This window comes from Ostrinia nubilalis, chromosome 2, assembly GCF_963855985.1.
Source record: "Ostrinia nubilalis chromosome 2, ilOstNubi1.1, whole genome shotgun sequence".
Classification (NCBI taxonomy): domain Eukaryota; kingdom Metazoa; phylum Arthropoda; class Insecta; order Lepidoptera; family Crambidae; genus Ostrinia; species Ostrinia nubilalis.
The window spans coordinates 366,445-384,667 of NC_087089.1; the positions used below are offsets into that span (position 1 = coordinate 366,445).

The 18,223-nt window shown below is 37.2% G+C and overlaps 2 protein-coding genes and 1 long non-coding RNA gene across 3 annotated transcripts in view; 1 reads left to right on the forward strand and 2 right to left on the reverse strand.

Annotated features, from left to right (window-relative positions):
* Positions 1-5,712: 5,712 nt before the first annotated feature.
* Positions 5,713-7,933, reverse strand: LOC135085804 (uncharacterized). The gene is made up of 2 exons (XR_010260217.1): positions 7,853-7,933; positions 5,713-7,735 (listed from the first exon to the last, which is right to left on the reverse strand). It is a non-coding gene; the product is annotated as an uncharacterized LOC135085804 (long non-coding RNA).
* A 1,654-nt stretch (positions 7,934-9,587) lies between these two features.
* LOC135085836 (THAP domain-containing protein 5-like) lies at positions 9,588-11,879 on the reverse strand. The gene is made up of 4 exons (XM_063980625.1): positions 11,137-11,879; positions 10,658-10,902; positions 10,386-10,439; positions 9,588-9,976 (listed from the first exon to the last, which is right to left on the reverse strand). Exons 1-4 carry the CDS (start codon positions 11,235-11,237, stop codon positions 9,807-9,809), a joined length of 570 nt encoding a protein of 189 aa, XP_063836695.1. The 5' UTR covers positions 11,238-11,879; the 3' UTR covers positions 9,588-9,806.
* Positions 11,880-14,807: 2,928 nt separating this feature from the next.
* LOC135077887 (uncharacterized) overlaps positions 14,808-18,223 on the forward strand; it is a 39,844-nt gene continuing 36,428 nt past the window's right edge. Inside the window, exons 1-2 of the mRNA XM_063972428.1 lie at positions 14,808-15,193; positions 15,377-18,153. Coding sequence (XP_063828498.1) covers positions 15,119-15,193; positions 15,377-18,153 — 2,852 coding nt within the window. The 5' untranslated portion in view covers positions 14,808-15,118. The remainder of the gene's footprint in view (positions 15,194-15,376; positions 18,154-18,223) is intronic.

Genomic DNA, 18,223 nt, shown 5'->3' on the forward strand with positions numbered 1-18,223 from the left:
GCAGCGTTCGGATCGGATATAATGACGTCATCGTCCCCGCGCCGGGCGGTCAGTGAACTTTTTTAGTAATTTGGCCATAACTTCGTCAATTTTTGTCGTAGAACAAAAATTTTTGGACTGTGTATTAAGGATTTCTTAGCCCTATAAATCTGCATTCACAGCTAAAAATCGAAATGATCCTCATTCCCTGATTCACCAACACATTAAGCCTAAACGGCCGACAATTTTGTGATTTTTAATTTAACTAGGTAATCGTAGTTCATATATTTAATTATTTATTTAGTTTAACTTCTGATTTGATTAGTGAATTGGCTATTTCGAAGAATTTACTAGGAGATTTAAATAAGGAGATAGCAATACTACAGTCCACACTAAAAAGAGAGGTCGGCCCACAGAAAGCGAGATAAAGATAAGTAGGTATTTGACTCAAGTTTTTGTTCCAGGTGTGGCCTGGCCTCCATTTTTATCAACTCTCTAATCTGTGATTTTTATCTTTAGCTTCATGGGCAGGGTACGGAAACTTCCATACTACGATCAAACTTGCTTCCAAACAGCGACTTCAGTCGATAAATTCCAATACTTTTTTTTTTTTTTTTCTTCTTTATGGCTCTCGCGGATTGCGTTTAGCCACGACGGGGTTCTTGATTTTTGCGTTCAGTTTTGCCATAAGTTTTGCGGACATTGCGTTTAGACAGGGTGGGATTGGGTTAAAGTTAAAAGGTAGGGAAACGAATCAATTACGGAAGGAAACGGAACAAAGGATGGTTTTCATAGGATCAATTTAGGTGTGATATAAGTACAAAATAATAAAAATAAAATAATATTTACATAAGTACAATATACATTACTATTTACAATTTTATATTATTATGGGTAATAAATTCGGCTAGGATATTATAAACATCAATGTTATTGGTATATAATAGGCAAGTGATGGATGTAGGAAAAGGAATTTTAATGGCTAAAAGAGAACTAATAAAAGAGGAACGATCATATAGGCAACAGTAAAAAAATATGTGATTTAAGTCTCCGACGCCAGAACCACAAGTGCACGAATCATAATCAAGTACATGAATTTTAGCCAAGTGTGCTGGAGTGCACACGTGACCAAGTCGCATTCTAGTTAAAATGGTAGTAACTGTTTTGGAAAGATTAATTTTAACAAACCATGGTTTACAAAGGATGGATGGTTGAATGAGCTTGTAATGTTTCCCCTTAGATTGGCTAGTGAACTCCCAATTCTCATCCCAGGCAGATTTGAGATAAGCTTTGGGAAGGGCTGCCGTTAAGTCATGGCAATAATTTGTGTACGGATGTATATCTCCACACTCAACCGCTTCATTGGCCAGCTTATCAGCTTTATCATTTCCTGGAATATTGGTATGACTAGGAATCCACGCAAAATTAATTAAATGACTGTTAAGACTACATTTGTGAAGTAATTTCCTGCATTCTGTAATAATAGGATAATTAGTATTGTTCTTAAATGGAAATTTATGTAATGCCTGCAAAGCACTTTTAGAGTCACAAAATATTACAGTTGTGTTTAATTTCATAAGGAGAGCATACTCTAAAGCCTTAAACAGTCCAAAACATTCTCCTGTAAAGACTGATGATTCTGGACGGAGTTTTATTTTCTGGACAATATGATATTGTTTATGGTATGCGCCAACGCCAACATGACCCGTTGGAGAGTGCTTAGATGCATCGCAATAGATATGATGCCAATCGCCCCAGTGTTCGTCTACGATCTGATTGAACTTAATGTTAGCATTGTAGTCATTCTTATGTATGTCTAGGTTGAAATGAATTGTCGGAGTAAGAATAAGGGATTCAAAATTTACAGAAAATATCGGAAGAAAGGAGGTTCTGTGGACTGGGGCTTGGATTGATATAAATTTACGAAAACTAATAATCACACAAGGAGGAGATTTACGTGACCAATAAGAGGAAGTATCAATTAAATCATTAAGTCTGTTGAGTTTGCTATATGGGTCATTCCACAAAAATATGTCAACTCTTAGTCCGCGCCACATTTCACATGAAATATTTGTTAATATTTTATTCCAAAATTGTTAAATAACAGCTCGCAATGTGCTTTATTCATCACCCATTTATATTTTTTGAAACTATTTTTAAAACATCTTAAATTCCTTTTGAATGACCCAAAACGTCATTCCCTAGGCATGTCCGTACTCCAAAAGTTTGTGTTTTGGGACCCACATTTATAAAAACATCAACTTTATCCTTTGTTTTAATTAACGAATAATATATTTAAATGTATATTACACCAAATTCTATTAATATTTTGCGGTTTCAATAAACAATAATTTGATTTTCTTTAGTTGAAAAAGAGTCTACAGTTTTTAGCGTCATTCCCTCGCCACGCACTGATTTTATAATTTTGCGCTTTAATATGTATTTAGAGTGAATGACATTTAGTTGAGTTTAAAGTACGATACGAAGTTATCCTCAGACCATACTGGCTTTGCGGTAGCCGTTTTTTTAATTAGTGCAAATGTGCCAGATGTTACCGAAACATGTGTTAATCCAGTCACTTCGTCAGTCCCTAGTTGAGTAGCTTTATTGATTATAATAGGAAATTGTATATAATTTAATAGTATTTACGTGTAGTTTTTTGGCTATTTTCGGCACATCGTATTAAGCATCTTATAATATAAAGTTAATCTGCATTTGTGTTAAGTTTTACTCCAAATCGTCAGTCCCTAGAGCGTCAGGCCCTAGCTTTAAACGGCACTTGGGACTAAATTACTAGTTAGGGAATGATGTTTTTTATATAGTGATAATAACAAAACAACTACATTATGTGTATTAACTTATCTATAAATGTTAAGGTTAAAAGTTTTATACTTTATTAGAAGTCATATAGGAGTAATGTAGTATGAAAAAATTGAAAATTATAATTTCTCCTAAAATAAAGCATAAAATGACTGGCCCTTTTAGACATAACATAATTAATTAATAAACAATAATTTACACTAATAAAGTATTCAAAAGCATCTTAAAAAAGTTACGGACAAAATGACGTCGAAAATATACAGATTTTTATGGAATGACCCATATATAGGATGGTCAGCAAATTGAAGTACACGGAAAAGATACTTGTCACATAAATATTGGCGGCGTAATTTCAATGGGGGCTCAACACATTCAGCTTGCAAGGCATTGATTGGACTCGATTTCATAGCACCAGTTATAATCCTTAGCGCTTTAGATTGAATCGCATCCAATTTACTTAAACCAACTAAATTACAAGGCTCTAGATAGAAACTGCCATAGTCAAGTACACTTCTTATAATAGCATTGTATAAAAGTCTTAATGACGCTGGGTGAGCACCCCACCAGACTCCAGAAACACATCTTAAAATATTTAAAAGCTTTTCAGATTTTGCAGCAATGCTATAACAATGAGGAAGCAATACTTTTTAACTACCCTAAAACGCTTTAGATGTCGCTGCTCCTGTTTCCTTCATATTTTCATTTTTTTCTTAATTAAAATATATTTCAGAATATTGTTAATTACAATGTGAAAACTTTTTTTAAAATGAAATTAATTTGTTTTAATTTAAAACTGAACGGTAACATTTTTTGTTATAATTTACATAATAGAGTAGTAGAAATTACTATTTAACATATGGCAACTTTGTTTTTCCTCCAAAATGGCCGGTGTTGTTTTTGTTAGGTTGAATGCATTCTTGTTTTCTTAGCCATCGTTTATGAGTTCTGTGGCCCTATTAAAGTATTGAAGAGTCGAGTCAAATTCAAGTTCATTCCTTCGTACCTGCTGCTGTTCTGGTTCATCGGAGTTTTGTTCGTTCCTTCGTGAATCGCGAAGAAACTTTCTGTTATGTTCACAAGTGATCTGAGTTTTCTCAAAGTGCAAATGCTTTTTTAGTGTTGTTGAAAACTTTGCGAAAAGACGCTTTTGGTGTATAATATTATGTGTGTTCATAAATAAAGTAAAATTATTAAATTGAAAAGTTTTTGTTTATTTGCATTTCCATGTGCAATGTAGAATTTTTCCAAATCCATTGTTTTGAAAATAATACAATACGTACACCATAAAGATAAATACTTTCAAAATAATGGATTTGAAAAAATTCTACATTGTACATCAAAAATACTAGGCATGGAACATTTCATGAATAGCAGGTGAAAAATCATATGAAATGAATTTCATTAATCACACCTGCTATTTTACTTCACATAGACTGCTATAATTTCACAGTCAACGAAATCACGAATCACATGAATTTCATTCATTCATTCGAGCGAAGTCCGTGAGCGCTGCTCTGCTAAGTGACCGAGCGAGTAAAAAGGAATGATTTGATCATGTGCGTGTTAGAAAAGGACGAGAGATGTGATGACGAACGAAACTGGGCATTTTAAATGTGAACTTTAAACTCAAAGAAGTAAGGTTTAGATTTCCTTGTCATGATTCGTATGATTTCATTAGATAGCAGGCAAATAAAATGAATGATTTTTCACTAGTCGCGCGGTTAGTGATTGTTGCATACATACTGTGCTGTGGAACTGTTTGTTTTTTGTTGTGCGACATAAAATCAAACAGATATTAAGTCACATTTAATATAGGTAGCTAATTAGCAATCGTTCATCATAATTCATACTTCATTAAAAGTAGCACATTATATGAAAGAGCTACATTTTAACACTGCGAATAAAAATCATTGCCTGTGAAATTTCACATGTGAAATCACATGAATAAAAATCATCATTTCATGAAATGAAAATGAACGAAAAATAGCAATCATTTCCATGCCTAAAAAATACAATAATTCTTTGAAGGTTATGAGGGCCTATGTGTGCGTGAACTGTGTGTATGTGTGCGTGGACTTTATGTATGTATGTGTGCGTGGACTATGTATGTATGTGAGCGTTACGTACGTAGGTTAAGTACAGGGAATTTAACACCAGGCTGTCAATTAGTAGGTTCAAAAATTTGACAGAGAGGGTTCTCTATTTCCTATGTATTACTTTTCTCTATGTTCATGGGCGTCTCTACCTTTTATGCTCTTTGGTCTCTACCAAAGAGCATAAAAGAGTAAGAGACGGCACTCCATAGATATTTTTTGAGCTCACGCACACATATGCATTTTAGAGAACGACCCGCAAATCTTTACCAACCGCACAAACTACAGGCGGAGCTACCAACATAATGCCTTATTTTCTGACAGTATTAGTGACGTTCGTAATAACTTATCGATTATCGATACTTTGCTAGGGTTGTAATTGCATATCGATATCTAGTATAGGAACCTTCAATATTTTAATGATTACTATTTTTATTTTATACTATGTGTAAGTAAAACGAAGTTTTGTAACGTAAATTATTTATTTCGAAATAAAATAGGTATATTACAATAAGTATTGAACATGACATAGCAGTTGTAGGCATGAGGAATTATTGAAAATTATAACAAAGTACAGAAATGATAATTTTGTAAACTTTTATTTTCACAACTTTTTCTAAGAAAAAATAGGATTTTTATTTATAAACATCTTTAATTTTCTTATCAGCTGATCGAACCTCAGCCTCAAGATTACTTTTCAATGCTTTGTTGCTGTGCTTTTTTACTTTTGTCAGCAAAATTGTTTTCACTTTTTATGAAGCTGTCATTAATGATTTTACAACTTTTTCTTAGAAAAAGGTAACTTAATATTTTAAACATCTTATCATAAATTTCTTTATTATGTTGTTGACATTTAAACCAACTAAAATTACAATTTGTACTCAACATTAAGAAAATGAATTTTCCAACATTTTCCATATATATCTGGTCGGCAATATGGTCATGATAAAATTGTTTAGCTTCATTTACGGTGGTACATAATTGAATTGTTGGATAAACGAGACTTTTTTTATCATGCCACCATTCGCGAAGAGATATATATGCATACAAATCATTGTCAACAGGAGTTTTCACGCTCAAACACTCTTCACAAATTAAACAAGAACTGTTCTGTAATAGTTTGGCAGCTAAATACCCGCTTACATATACTACTGGTTGGTTTTCAAGGCTACACAAATTTTCAATGGGCTGTTCTAAGTTTTCAGGGTCCGGGATAGACAACACAGGATAAAATTCAGTGTCTGTGGAATCTTGAACATTAATTTTTATTTCTGTTGTTTTTAAATTAGTTTTTAAAATGTCTTTATATTCCAGCATATGTTTATTGTTGTCTGCTTCACAATTAGCACTTCTGCTATGAGGCACTTTCAGCCCAGTAACCATGCTTGTTTTAAGCGCTGCAGTAAAGTGCGTGATAGTGGGATTTCTATTGGTTACACTGTGTTGCCTAATGATTCCAAATAAGTTTTCCAGAGAGTCTTGGTTAAACTGTCTAAGGTTCATATATTTAAACCCTTCATTCTTTAACTTTTCCCAAATATCGTTTAAGGATTTGATAGATATTTGATATCCCTTTACGCATTTAACATTTTTTAGTATCGTGTTTTCTGCTGTTATAAATTTTATGGTTTTTAACTTATCAGTATAAAAGGTCCAAGACTCAATGTGATTACTTGATGTGGAAACATTTTCCCGGATCCCTTTCTTTACGTCATTTAAAGATGATGGACCATTTGTACAATCAAATAGTTTATCTAACTGTTCAATCACAAATGCTGTATCATTGCAATCAGAAACTTCTTTCCATGCCATCATTTTTAAAATAGCTGCCACGGTATTACTCAGAGCATGCGCAGCATACTTCACCCTCATCTTAGTTTTGAATGTTGGATTTACAATGGTACTATTCAGTTTTTTAAAATTTAAAAAATTTCTGTTGTGTTCTTCTGCAACTACCAAATGCCTCCATTGTGCAATTTTTCCATCGAAAGACATATTTCCACTTTTAAAGAAATTGTTTCGTAATGATTTGAACAAGTGAGGGATGTCATAGATTATAAAAATTTTGTCATTATTTACAGAGAAAAAGTTGCTATCTATGCCTTGTCCACAGTTTCTTTTTAACATGTTAAGAGCTCCTATATTTGTAGATCCCTGATCACAAACTGTTGTTAGAACCATAAATCCGATTTCTTTTAATTTTTTGATGATGTCCGATATAATTTTTGCCAGTTTTGCTGTTGATATTGTGCCTTCCACAAAATAGTGCGCAATATATTGTTTGTATTTATGTTTAGCACCCTGTATCATAAACACTAACGCATGGTCTGCAATTTTCTTTTCTCGTCCCATGTTCTCGCCCTCACCATAATCCACGTAGCCATCCACTTTATCAGCAATTTCGTTATAAATTATCCGTTTCTTTAACGCCATCTCGTCAAATATTAACGAGCAATATTTATTTTCCTTTGGCATACTTGATGCTTTTGCCTCTAACATATCAATTATATTTTTATTTATACCAGGCTCCATTGGTATATTTTTTAAAATCCTTTGGAGCGTTTTAGTGCTTGGTAGCGTAAACAGCTTTTGCATATAGCGGTATGCTTTAGGGGACCGTTTAAATATAGCCAAAGCATATATTTTGTTGGCTAAAGTCCACCTTTTTCCTTGTGACTTTTTTTTGTTATTCTGCACTACATCCTTTACTAACGATGTCAGCACTTCCGAATCTAACTTGTCTAAATTCACTCTTGACTTCGCTATATTCCTTATTGTTTTTTTTGCATTTTGTAACTGTCGCCAAAGCCTCTTCTCTTTAATTGTAAATGTTGATGAAGTGTCTGTAATAAAAACATTTCCATTAGTAAAAAAAACAACATTAAAGCAAATTGAATTGAATATTGGTTAATTAATCAGCAATTTTACTTAGTTTTTTAAATTAGGATGTTTTATCTTACCTTTCATTTCAATGTTTTTCTTAGGTCTTTTATAACTGTGGACTAATATTTCTGCCTGTGCATCTTGATGGCAAATGTTTTTATCATCTGAAATATTATAAATATGCAAATTAGTTTAAAATTTATTTTGTTGTTTTATGAAACATATTATTTCCAAATCAATCAATCATTATCAAGTTTTAAAAAAATGCAAAGACAGGATAATGATAGCTCTTCTCATAAAATATGAAGCGTGGGCCCACCTTCAATAACAATGACATAATATTAACCCATTAACGCCCAAATGAAAACTACGGTCAATTTCCCATAGCGAATGTTTATTTTCTTTATAAAAATACTTCAGAAATAATACTAAACACAAAGAAAACCAAAATCAAAATCAGAAGTTAGGTTTTCAGGGGTGTACTAAGTTTAGTACAATGGGCGCTCATGAGTCATATTGAGCAAAGCCTTCTTCATCCTGGCACAGTGTTTTCAGGCACTTGCCGTAAGCTGATTTGACTCTATTGAAACACACAGTAATTTTAAGCTATCAAATCAGCTTGTTTGCTGGTTTATTTTGATTATAACCATTATTTCATATTTCTTCTCCATCAACTAGAGCAAGAATACCTACTTTTATTTATCTTTTATAGGTCAAATATGTGCATATTATATATTTGCGGAATGCTAGCTGATCTAAGCGACTATATGGGTTTACTATGCAGTGCAGTCTGCATGCATTTGAAATTGTCATGTCCACCATATAAGCTAACAAGACCCATCCACCGCTTTTTTTCCTTTTTCCTCAATTTGGTAAAGTTCTATAAACTAGTCATCTAATGTAACCCACTGATCTTCTTATTATACTAGAGCTGGACACCCTGTGGTGCCTAACTCTACTTTTTTTTTATCAAGAGACCCCATATAATGACCTTTCCCAATGGTTCTAAAGCGTCAACATTTGTTTCAATGGTACCCACATTATTATCTTTCAATCAATGCTAATAAAATGACGTTTGCCTTGTCGAATCTGTCTCTAGGCTTTTTGTGAAAATCTTTATAAGTAATCAAAGGATACCTTTTGGTTCTGTTTTCACGTGTGGTTCCAAAAACTATGTAACTAAGTCTCTTTAGGTCGACAAATAGGTCGTAATTGGGAAAACAAAATGTTTATTTTTGTTGTCTGTAACTCCATAAATAAAGAGCCATGTTATTGGAAAAAGAAAACAAAGATTATATATAAAAACTATGCAGAAATAAGTAAACACTCTGATAATAATGTCGTTACTGTACTATTTTCCGTAACGTGTCAAGCGCCCATTGTACTAAAGTTTGTACAGCATCACTTTGGGAGTTATAGCATGAAAAACTTTCCATGAAATGAACTTTTCTATGTATTTTTTATTAGGATATGTTGTTAGCTAATACACAAACAACTTATTTGGTATTTTGTGTAACTTAAACCTTGCATAAAAAAATATCAAGTACCCACTAGAAGACATGAAAAAATCACTGAAACGGAATCGCAAAATACCCCCTTAAGATTGTATAATTATGGTCTGTTTCATCTCAGGATATAATGCATAGACCTTTGTTTACCTATTGTAATTATTTCCAGGGTAAAAATACTCATTAAACCAGATTTATCGTAACTTAAAGTTGTGTACTATTTGTTGTACGGCGGGCGTTAATGGGTTAAATTAAAAGCATTTAGAGGTTTTAATGTTCTGCATTCTGGATGCGGTCTGCGGGTATGTCAAGACAATCTGTAAGTGGTCGTGATAAGGCAATCAGTCACGTGTGCTTTGCGTTCTTTGTTCGTATCCGCACGGTCAAATAGCATTAATATAAAATGTACAGAAACCTAGAATGTTGTACATATAAGTTCATTTTGACCTGACTGCAGACTGCAGAACGCATCCAGGGTGGCATTCTTTAGTTTGAGGGAAGGCATATTTTAGAAGGTAAATAATTAGTTTGTACACTTACCATGAGTAATGGGTTTATAGGTCATATGTTCTGGTGCATTGGAAGTAGAAGGAAGAGGTTCAAAAGTTGTTTTCGCAGAAATACCAGAATCTGGTATATCCACAGCTCCCAAACATGTTGAATTTAGTTGTTTGGTTGTAGTTGTAAGGGGAACTGAAAGCAGATAATGAAATGTGAATTGGGTAATAAAATGTCATGTTCTTACCCAACTTTAGGGTACAATCAGTCTAGTACATGTCTTGCTCACATTAAAAATTACTAGCTTATAAATATTATTAAACTAGCTGACCTGGCTAATTAATGTAGATTGCCTAAAATTTTTCAAATTGGTCCGGTACTTTTTTTGAAGAATTTGTATTACACAAATTACTAAAGTCCCTCTAACTCAACACACATTCTAAGCTAAATTGTGTTACGAGTGGGTTTACTACAATATTCAAGCTGTGGGGTTCTAACCCGCACTTTAGGCTATCTTGGCTTCGAGTTACGGAGCCGATCAAATACAAACAAACAATTAAATATTTCCTTTTTATATTATTAGTATAATTTTAGATAAACATACCTCGTTCAACTGGATTTGACTTCTTTGGAATGCAATATGAATGATCATAAAGAACTGTAACAAAGTATAGATATAATTAATAATTGAAATTATATATTATTTATTGATAAGCATACAACACATGTTTGTGGTTACAAAGAAAGAACCTTGTTAAATTGCATTCGGTTGGTTTGTTTTGGAAACCAAAGAAAATTAATTAAGACATCTAAATAATTCAGAAAAATTGATAGTAAATTAAATTTAAAAAAAAATAATTGAAGTCATCATCATACCTGTCTTGAGGTTTTCTTTATTGGAGTCTTTTACATGAAGAGGAAACTCTGTCAAAACTTCATCTGGCAAGATGGGATTGCTCAATTCCAGTGTTGGAATAGCTGAGTTCTTCAGCCGAGTTCCTTTGGCATTGAAGGATTCAGGAGTGAAGTGCCCACCACAAACAAACTTCAGTTGGTGTAACTTTTCAATAGGTACATATGCTAAGTCTTCTATGCCAGCATTTTTAACCCACATTCGACAACTGAAATAAGAAATACCTATTAGAAAAGAAAAAGAATAACAAACTGAAATTTATTCATCAACTAATTTCTTTTAGTATTGTTATGCAATTCATTTACAGAGTACGAAACAAAATACTGAAATTAAAAATTGGTTATGGTTATTTACTGTATGATTAAAAATATTAATCCCAGCCTTTAAGTTTACACAATCAGTAAAATTATCTTGTAATAAATGAGTGTTATTAGAAACTTACCGGTCAGAATCCAGAGGAAACCTACTCAAAAGTAAGGGTGATCCACCACGACTTCGCCTCTTATTACAAATAACGCACTTCTTGTTGTTTCTACTCTCCATTATCAGTAGAAGCCTAAAATGAAATAGGTATTAATTAAACAAAGCCTATAATTTCTCTCCAACCAGTGTCAATGCCCTGGTTCATGCATTTACCAGTTTTGAAAGTACATTTACATTTTCATCACATAGGGTTGTTTTTAATGAATAATAGATTTGTAATAGATCTAATATTTCAAGTAAGTAGATAACATACCCATTAAACAGAAAAGTAAATAAGAGTTTAAACTTCTGTAGAAGTTGAAACACAGCTTATTTAAAAGAGTCTCTATCTCACAAAAAACATAACACTGAACAGCAAACTTTATCACGCCCGATACGGAGGAACTTAATCAACTCAACGTAAACGACAGAAAAGTTTATTTACAGTAATATTGCACCAAATCTGAGAAAATAACTTCACACGAATCAATTCGCCGGTTAAAAACTCAAACTCAATTGACAGACATTTTTTTTCATTTGTCAAACTAACAATACTACCAACATAAGGACACTAACAATTATTTTTAGTATGGTGGTATTGATCCGCGGGTTCCCCTGCTGTAGTGAAATCAATCCAAAATGCACTTTATTGCTTAAGGGATAAGGTTGTATATCAATTGCTACATATAGAGACTAGTTTTTGAATGAGAAGTGTCTACCCACTGGTCTCTACCTCCTCCACACAGTGGTCTGAAAATGAAGCTCCCATACCATAGAAACTTAATGTCAGAAATTAGTAAATAAAAATATGTATTGTGTTTAGTATACCTCCCTTTGTTTTACTAATATAGTATGAAGGATATGAGTAGCTCCATGTGTGAGAAAAAAAATATTTTTATTTTTTTTGTATGGAAAAAAACACTTAAAGTGGATTTTTTTAAAACTGAATAGAACTGAAGGGCTGGTACTCACATGAGCTATTGCACCATACACGGCGATCAAGATGACATACAATTCTTGTGCCTTTGGGTGCCGCTTTGCATGTACCAAGCTTTGGAAATTTTGAATTTTCGGTAGGTGATCTTTCAAGTCTTTGATGTTATTTTATGAAGTTATTAACCGCTTTCAATACGAGAATAGTATGTAAATTGATACTCATACTCATAATAATAACTAGGAATATAATAGTGATATTTTCAAATAATTTTTATTTTGAAAATATAAAAAAACTAGCTTTCCGCCCGCGGCTTCGCCCGCGTGGAATTTTGTCTGTCACAGAAAAACTTTATCGCGCGCGTCCCTGTTTCAAAAACCGGGATAAAAACTATCCTATGTTCTTTCCCGGGACTCAAACTATCTCTATGCCAAATTTCATCAAAATCGGTTGCGAGGTTTAAGCGGGAAAGCGTAACAGACAGACAGACAGACAGACAGACAGACAGACAGACAGACAGACAGACAGAGTTACTTTCGCATTTATAATATTAGTTGGGATAAAACGTTTAATCATTGAATGAAGTAACCAACCAGTTGGTAACTGACATTGTTATTAGTTCATCATTTCAGCCATAGGACGTCCACTGCTGAACATAGGCCTCCCCCAATGCTTTCGATGTTGATTGATTGGCAGCGGCCTGCGTCCAGCGCTTCCCTGCTACCTTTACGATGTCGTCGGTCCACCTTGTAGGTGGACGTCCCACGTTGCGTTTTCCGGTACGCGGCCTCCATTTCAGAACCTTTCTGCCCCATCGGCCGTCAGTTCTGCGTACTATGTGTCCTGCCCATTGCCACTTCAGCTTGCTAATCCGTCGGGCTATGTCAGCGACTTTGGTTCGTTTACGGATCTCCTCATTTCTGATTCGATCTCGCAAAGAAACACCAAGCATAGCCCTCGCCATAGCACGCTGTGCAACTTTGAGCTTCTGTATGAGGCCTATAGTGAGGGGCCACGTTTCCAAGCCATAAGTTATCACTGGTAACACACATTGGTTATACACTCTAGTCTTCAGGCATTGACGTATTTTGGACGAAAAAATGTTGCGTAGTTTCCCGAACGCTGCCTAGCCGAGTTCGATTCGACGATTGACCTCCTTCTCGAAATTGGACCTACCTAGCTGGATCGTTTGTCCGAGGTAGACATAGGTACTTGTCGACAATCTCGAGAATTGAACTCCCAACTGAAACTGGGTAGGGCGCAACATGGACATTCGACATAAGCTTCGTTTTGTCCATGTTCATCCTCAGGCCTACCTGTTGGGAAACTCGATTAAGGTCTTCGAGCATTGTGCCAAGATCTTCCAACGATTCTGCCATAACCACAATATCGTCGGCAAACCGAAGGTGAGTGATGTACTCGCCATTAATGTTTATGCCGAATCCTTTCCATTCCAGGAGTGTTATTAGTTACTAACCTGCTAATGACGTTTTAATGAAAATAATAGAAATCAATATTGATTAAATAAACAACTTAAAAAATCGAACTGCTTAATAGACCAGTAGAATTACATTTGAAATCGGAAATAATTCCTACAAAAGATTGGATTGAATTGAATAAGACCACTGGTGAACATAGGCATAGGCAGAAACATGCAGGATTAAATGCCCTTCAACCGTCATGAAGACCAGTTTTCGATAGGGTAAGTCCTTTACGCGATATAACCGTAAAACCGAAAAAACGCCCCTTTCAGGGGCCCCCACCACTTAAGCACAACTCCGTCGAAGTCGAAAATTTAGGATAATCTTAATGGGTAACAAATGAAGCCATTAAAACAATAAAATCTTTTGTAGGAATTATTTCCGATTTCAAATGTAATTCTACTGGCCTATTAGGCAGTTCGATTTTTTAAGTTGTTTATTTAATCAATATTGATTTCTATTATTTTCATTAAAACGTCATTAGCAGGTTAGTAACTAATAACAATGTCAGTTACCAACTGGTTGGTTACTTCATTCAATGATTAAACGTTTTATTTTTTTATATTTTCAAAATTATTTAAAAGTATCCCTAGTATATTCCTAGTTATTATTATGAGTATTAATTTACATACTATTCTCGTATTGAAAGCGGTTAATAACTTCATAAAATAACATCAAAGACTTGAAAGATCACCAACCGAAAATTCAAAATTTCCAAGGCTTGGTACATGCAAAGCGGCACCCAAAGGCACAAGAATTGTATGTCATTATGATCGCCGTGTATGGTGCAATAGCTCATGTGAGTACCAGCCCTTCAGTTCTATTCAGTTTAAAAAAAATCCACTTTAAGTGTTTTTTTCCATACAAAAAAAATAAAAATATTTTTTTTCTCACACATGGAGCTACTCATACCCTTCATACTATATTAGTAAAACAAAGGGAGGTATACTAAACACAATGCATATTTTTATTTATTAATTTCTGACATTAAGTTTCTATGGTATGGGAGCTTCATTTTCAGACCACCGTGCTCCATGCAAAAATGTCAGTCTTTATTTAATGTGGCGCGTTCTGGCGTTAAAATAACGCAAATTTTCGTTCGTTCGTTCGTCTGTACTCGGAATTAAATTAACATTATTTAATTTAATTATTTTTTGTCATTTTTATATGCTAAAAGGAAAATTAAAATTAATGTTTGAAAACAATATTGTCACATGAAAAAAATAATAAATTAGTAGCTTAAATTGTTTCAGCATGGCGACACTGCCAACAGGGCACCTTCGATCGATGGGTTGCTGTCAACAATTTCTTTCTAAAATATTTATGAAATAAAACCAATATCGACCGTGGATAACTCAGCTAATATCATAAGTGTAACTGGTTTCGTATCCAAGAATTAATCCGGTGGTCAGCTCTGTGCTAAAATTTTGCAAGCAGTGAGAGTGAAAGTGTTCGATGTGTCTCTCGATTCCATGATAGTGACGAGGCTATTCGCAGCATATGTGAGCGGTTTCCTCGCGAATGTTACGTAAGCGGTGGTAGCCGTCATGTCGTGGATGAAGCGGCCGCAGGGCGGCGCGGCGCCGCCCGGGCCCGACCCCCAGCCCTTCGCTGCGCCCCAGGTGACTGCCGCATAGGTTACATTCTCTGCGATACAGACGTAAACAATGACGTGGTCCAATCCATACAACTAGCAAATTTCGATCATATGATTGTAATAAACATCTGCAATGTCTTACCTTTCAATGTAAACACACCATAATGTTTTTATACAAGATTAAAAAACTGTTGTTTTTTACTTTCAGACATTCAGTAATCCGCAAAATATGTATGGGAACTATCAAGGTGGCACTCCTGGAAATGCCCAGCCACAGCAGCAATTCTGGCAGATGCCGGCTCAACAGCAGCCGGTGTCTCAGCCGCAGCAGTACAACCAGCAGTACGGGCAGGTGTACCAGCAACAGGAGTATGCCGCAAATGCCAACCAGTACTACCCACCACCTGGACCGTACCCCCAGGGCTATAACCAATCCTATGCCGGACAACAAGGATACCAACAAAATTACTACCAAAATCAAGGAGTGCAACCGAACTATCCTCAAAACAAAAACACAGATGGCTGGGAAGACAACTGGGACTGGGGGTGGGATGACTCGTCAAAGCAAGGCCAGAAAGCTCCAGGACCCAATGCTGCTCCGTTGACGGCTCCTCAGCCGGCACCGCCGCAGACGCAGGTTTTTAATAATGCTAATGTGATTGAAGAAAGTTTTGCAACCACTGATAGTTGGAACTGGAACACTGAGGATAAAAAAGATTCAAATGACTCGCAACATGCTCCTGTCCTTCCGCCTGAGAACAGCCAAACGGCCTCACTACCTGTACAAAATACTCCCATTGACAATAATACTGAAAATGAAGCAAATGTACATAGTCAAAGAAGTCCTAGTAGTAATTCAATACACCAATCTACAGAAGAAATTAAAACTCTCAATGACAGAGACATAGTTAAGGAACGTTTACCTAATTTGGCTCTAGGTAAGCGATTCCATTTAGACAATTTAACTCCTCAGTGGTCAATAGAATCACAAATGTCACAGGAATCTAGTGACGGGCCTCACACTCATTCTGAGGGCACCTACAGAAGTGAAAACCAATCTAGAAATTCTAGTAAAAGTAGTCCAGGTCTGAATACCGAAAGTTCAAACTTTAATTATTCTCAATCTGGTATTGAGGAACTGTATCCGCAAAATAGTGAGTGGTCAAAACATTCAACGGAAGAACCCACTTTAGTCGACCAAGCACCAAGCGGCAACAGCAGGCGAGAGAGTCACGACGAACTCTCCAATTCATTACAAGAAATGAGCATAAGTAATAGTGAGAATCCTGCACCTGATACATCATCTACGAACAAGGAGGTGGAGTCAAGGAGCTCACAAGATAATGTAGGAGTGACTTTGCCTCCTCCGCCTTCCATGTCCCCAGCAAATTTTCCTCCTCCTGCACCATTAAGCCACCCTCCGCTGGCGGCGTCCTCGGCGCACGCGGTCGGCGCTGCTGCCCCTCCTTCATCTTCATCCTCCTCATCATTGCCTCCACCTTCGAGTTTTCCGCCTGTGTCATCTCAAAACCCCTATAAACACGCAGGACCATTCTCACACAAGAATTTATCAAAAGTTCCATCAGGTACTCCATCTCCAATGCAGCCGTTCCCTCCTCAGCCGAATTTAACATCCCCGGCGGTAGTTAGTAAAGCCTCCCAGCACAACAGAGTGCCCGTAGGATATGGCGCTAATTTAGAGACTACCCCTGATAATTCGGAGAGGCCCGACCAGCCGCAGGTTGCACCCTTTAGACCGATGCCTGTGGCGCCGCAGGTCCCCGACAACTTGGAAGTGGCACCTCGGAATGATAGAAACGAATATTTGCAAACTGCACACCTGTCGAGCGGAGACTACGGCGAAAATACCGACTTCAGTCGCAACGCTCCACCACCAGGCTTAAGAAGAATGGTAGTCGGCCAGCAGGAATCCGAATATAGCCAAAATATAAGCCTAACATCTGATGAACCCCCACCGGGTTTCGCGAGAATGGTTCCCGGACAGCAGACCGAGTCTGAGAGTTCATACAACCAACCTAACGATAATTATATGGATCGCCATATTGACGGCGGACCGATCGATGGTCCCGCACGGCCCTACAGGCAGGCCGAGGGTCAGCAATCAGACGTTTACACTCAACCTCCTTCCAATAGGAACAACGACAGGAGACCGATCGGGTTGGACAGAATGGTGCCCGGGGAGCCCAGCAACGACGACTACTCCCAATACCAAGGCGCGCCGTACGCGGGATCCAATGAGCAGAGGGTCGTGACGGGACTCGACCACGAGTACTCTGTGCCCGCGGAGCCCGGCCCCTCGGACGTCAGGGAGCAGAATATGGATGGGTCGGACTACACAGAGCAAACCGTAAGAAACCCGCCCAGAAGCGTGATCGGCGCGCGGGAGTCGAGCAACGACGTGTCGCCCGATTACGGGAGCAGACCGGAAGAACAGCAGAGGGAAGTCGTGATGGAGGGTGAGAATTTACAGGACTTGAGCGTCATATCGTCCACGGAGCTGTCGTTCTCGCGGGAGCCGACCTTCGACGGCTCGGACGTGCCGGCGCTCGACGCGAGCTCCGACAGGAAGGCCGACGCGCCCGAGAGCTCGGAGCATTCCAGGAGCGGCTCGAGGCGGCAGTCGCTGAACCACGCGAACACCTCGGGGGACGACTCCGAGAGGGACAGGCTGCTGAAGTCGTCGCCGCGGAGGGACAAGCACAAGCCCTCGCGGGACAGGGACAGGGACAAGGAGGGGAGGTACTCCAGAGGGGACAGGAAGTACGACAGGGAGTCCGAGAGAAGGTCGGGGCGAGACGAGCGGAGGTCGGAGCGGCGCGACGCCAGCCCGGACGCGCGCCGCACGCGCCGCAGCACGCGCGAGCGCGACGCCAGCCCCGACGCGCGCCGCGCGCGCCGCAGCACCAGGAGCCACCGGTACGAGACCGACACGGACTACTACAGCGACAGGGAAAGATACCAAAGGTATTTCATTCATATTGACATTACAATCCTCACTTCAGAGTTTTACGTTTATGAATCAGGATTTTTGACC

Excerpts from the sequence above, each read along its gene's own strand:
- LOC135085836 (XM_063980625.1), bottom strand. The coding sequence starts at position 11,237 with ATGGAGAGTAGAAACAACAAGAAGTGCGTTATTTGTAATAAGAGGCGA. Across the intron at positions 10,903-11,136 it reads TTTCCTCTGGATTCTGACCG|TTGTCGAATGTGGGTTAAAA; the intron begins GTAAGTTTCTAA and ends TTCTTATTTCAG. Across the intron at positions 9,977-10,385 it reads GTCAAATCCAGTTGAACGAG|TTCCCCTTACAACTACAACC; the intron begins GTATGTTTATCT and ends ATCTGCTTTCAG.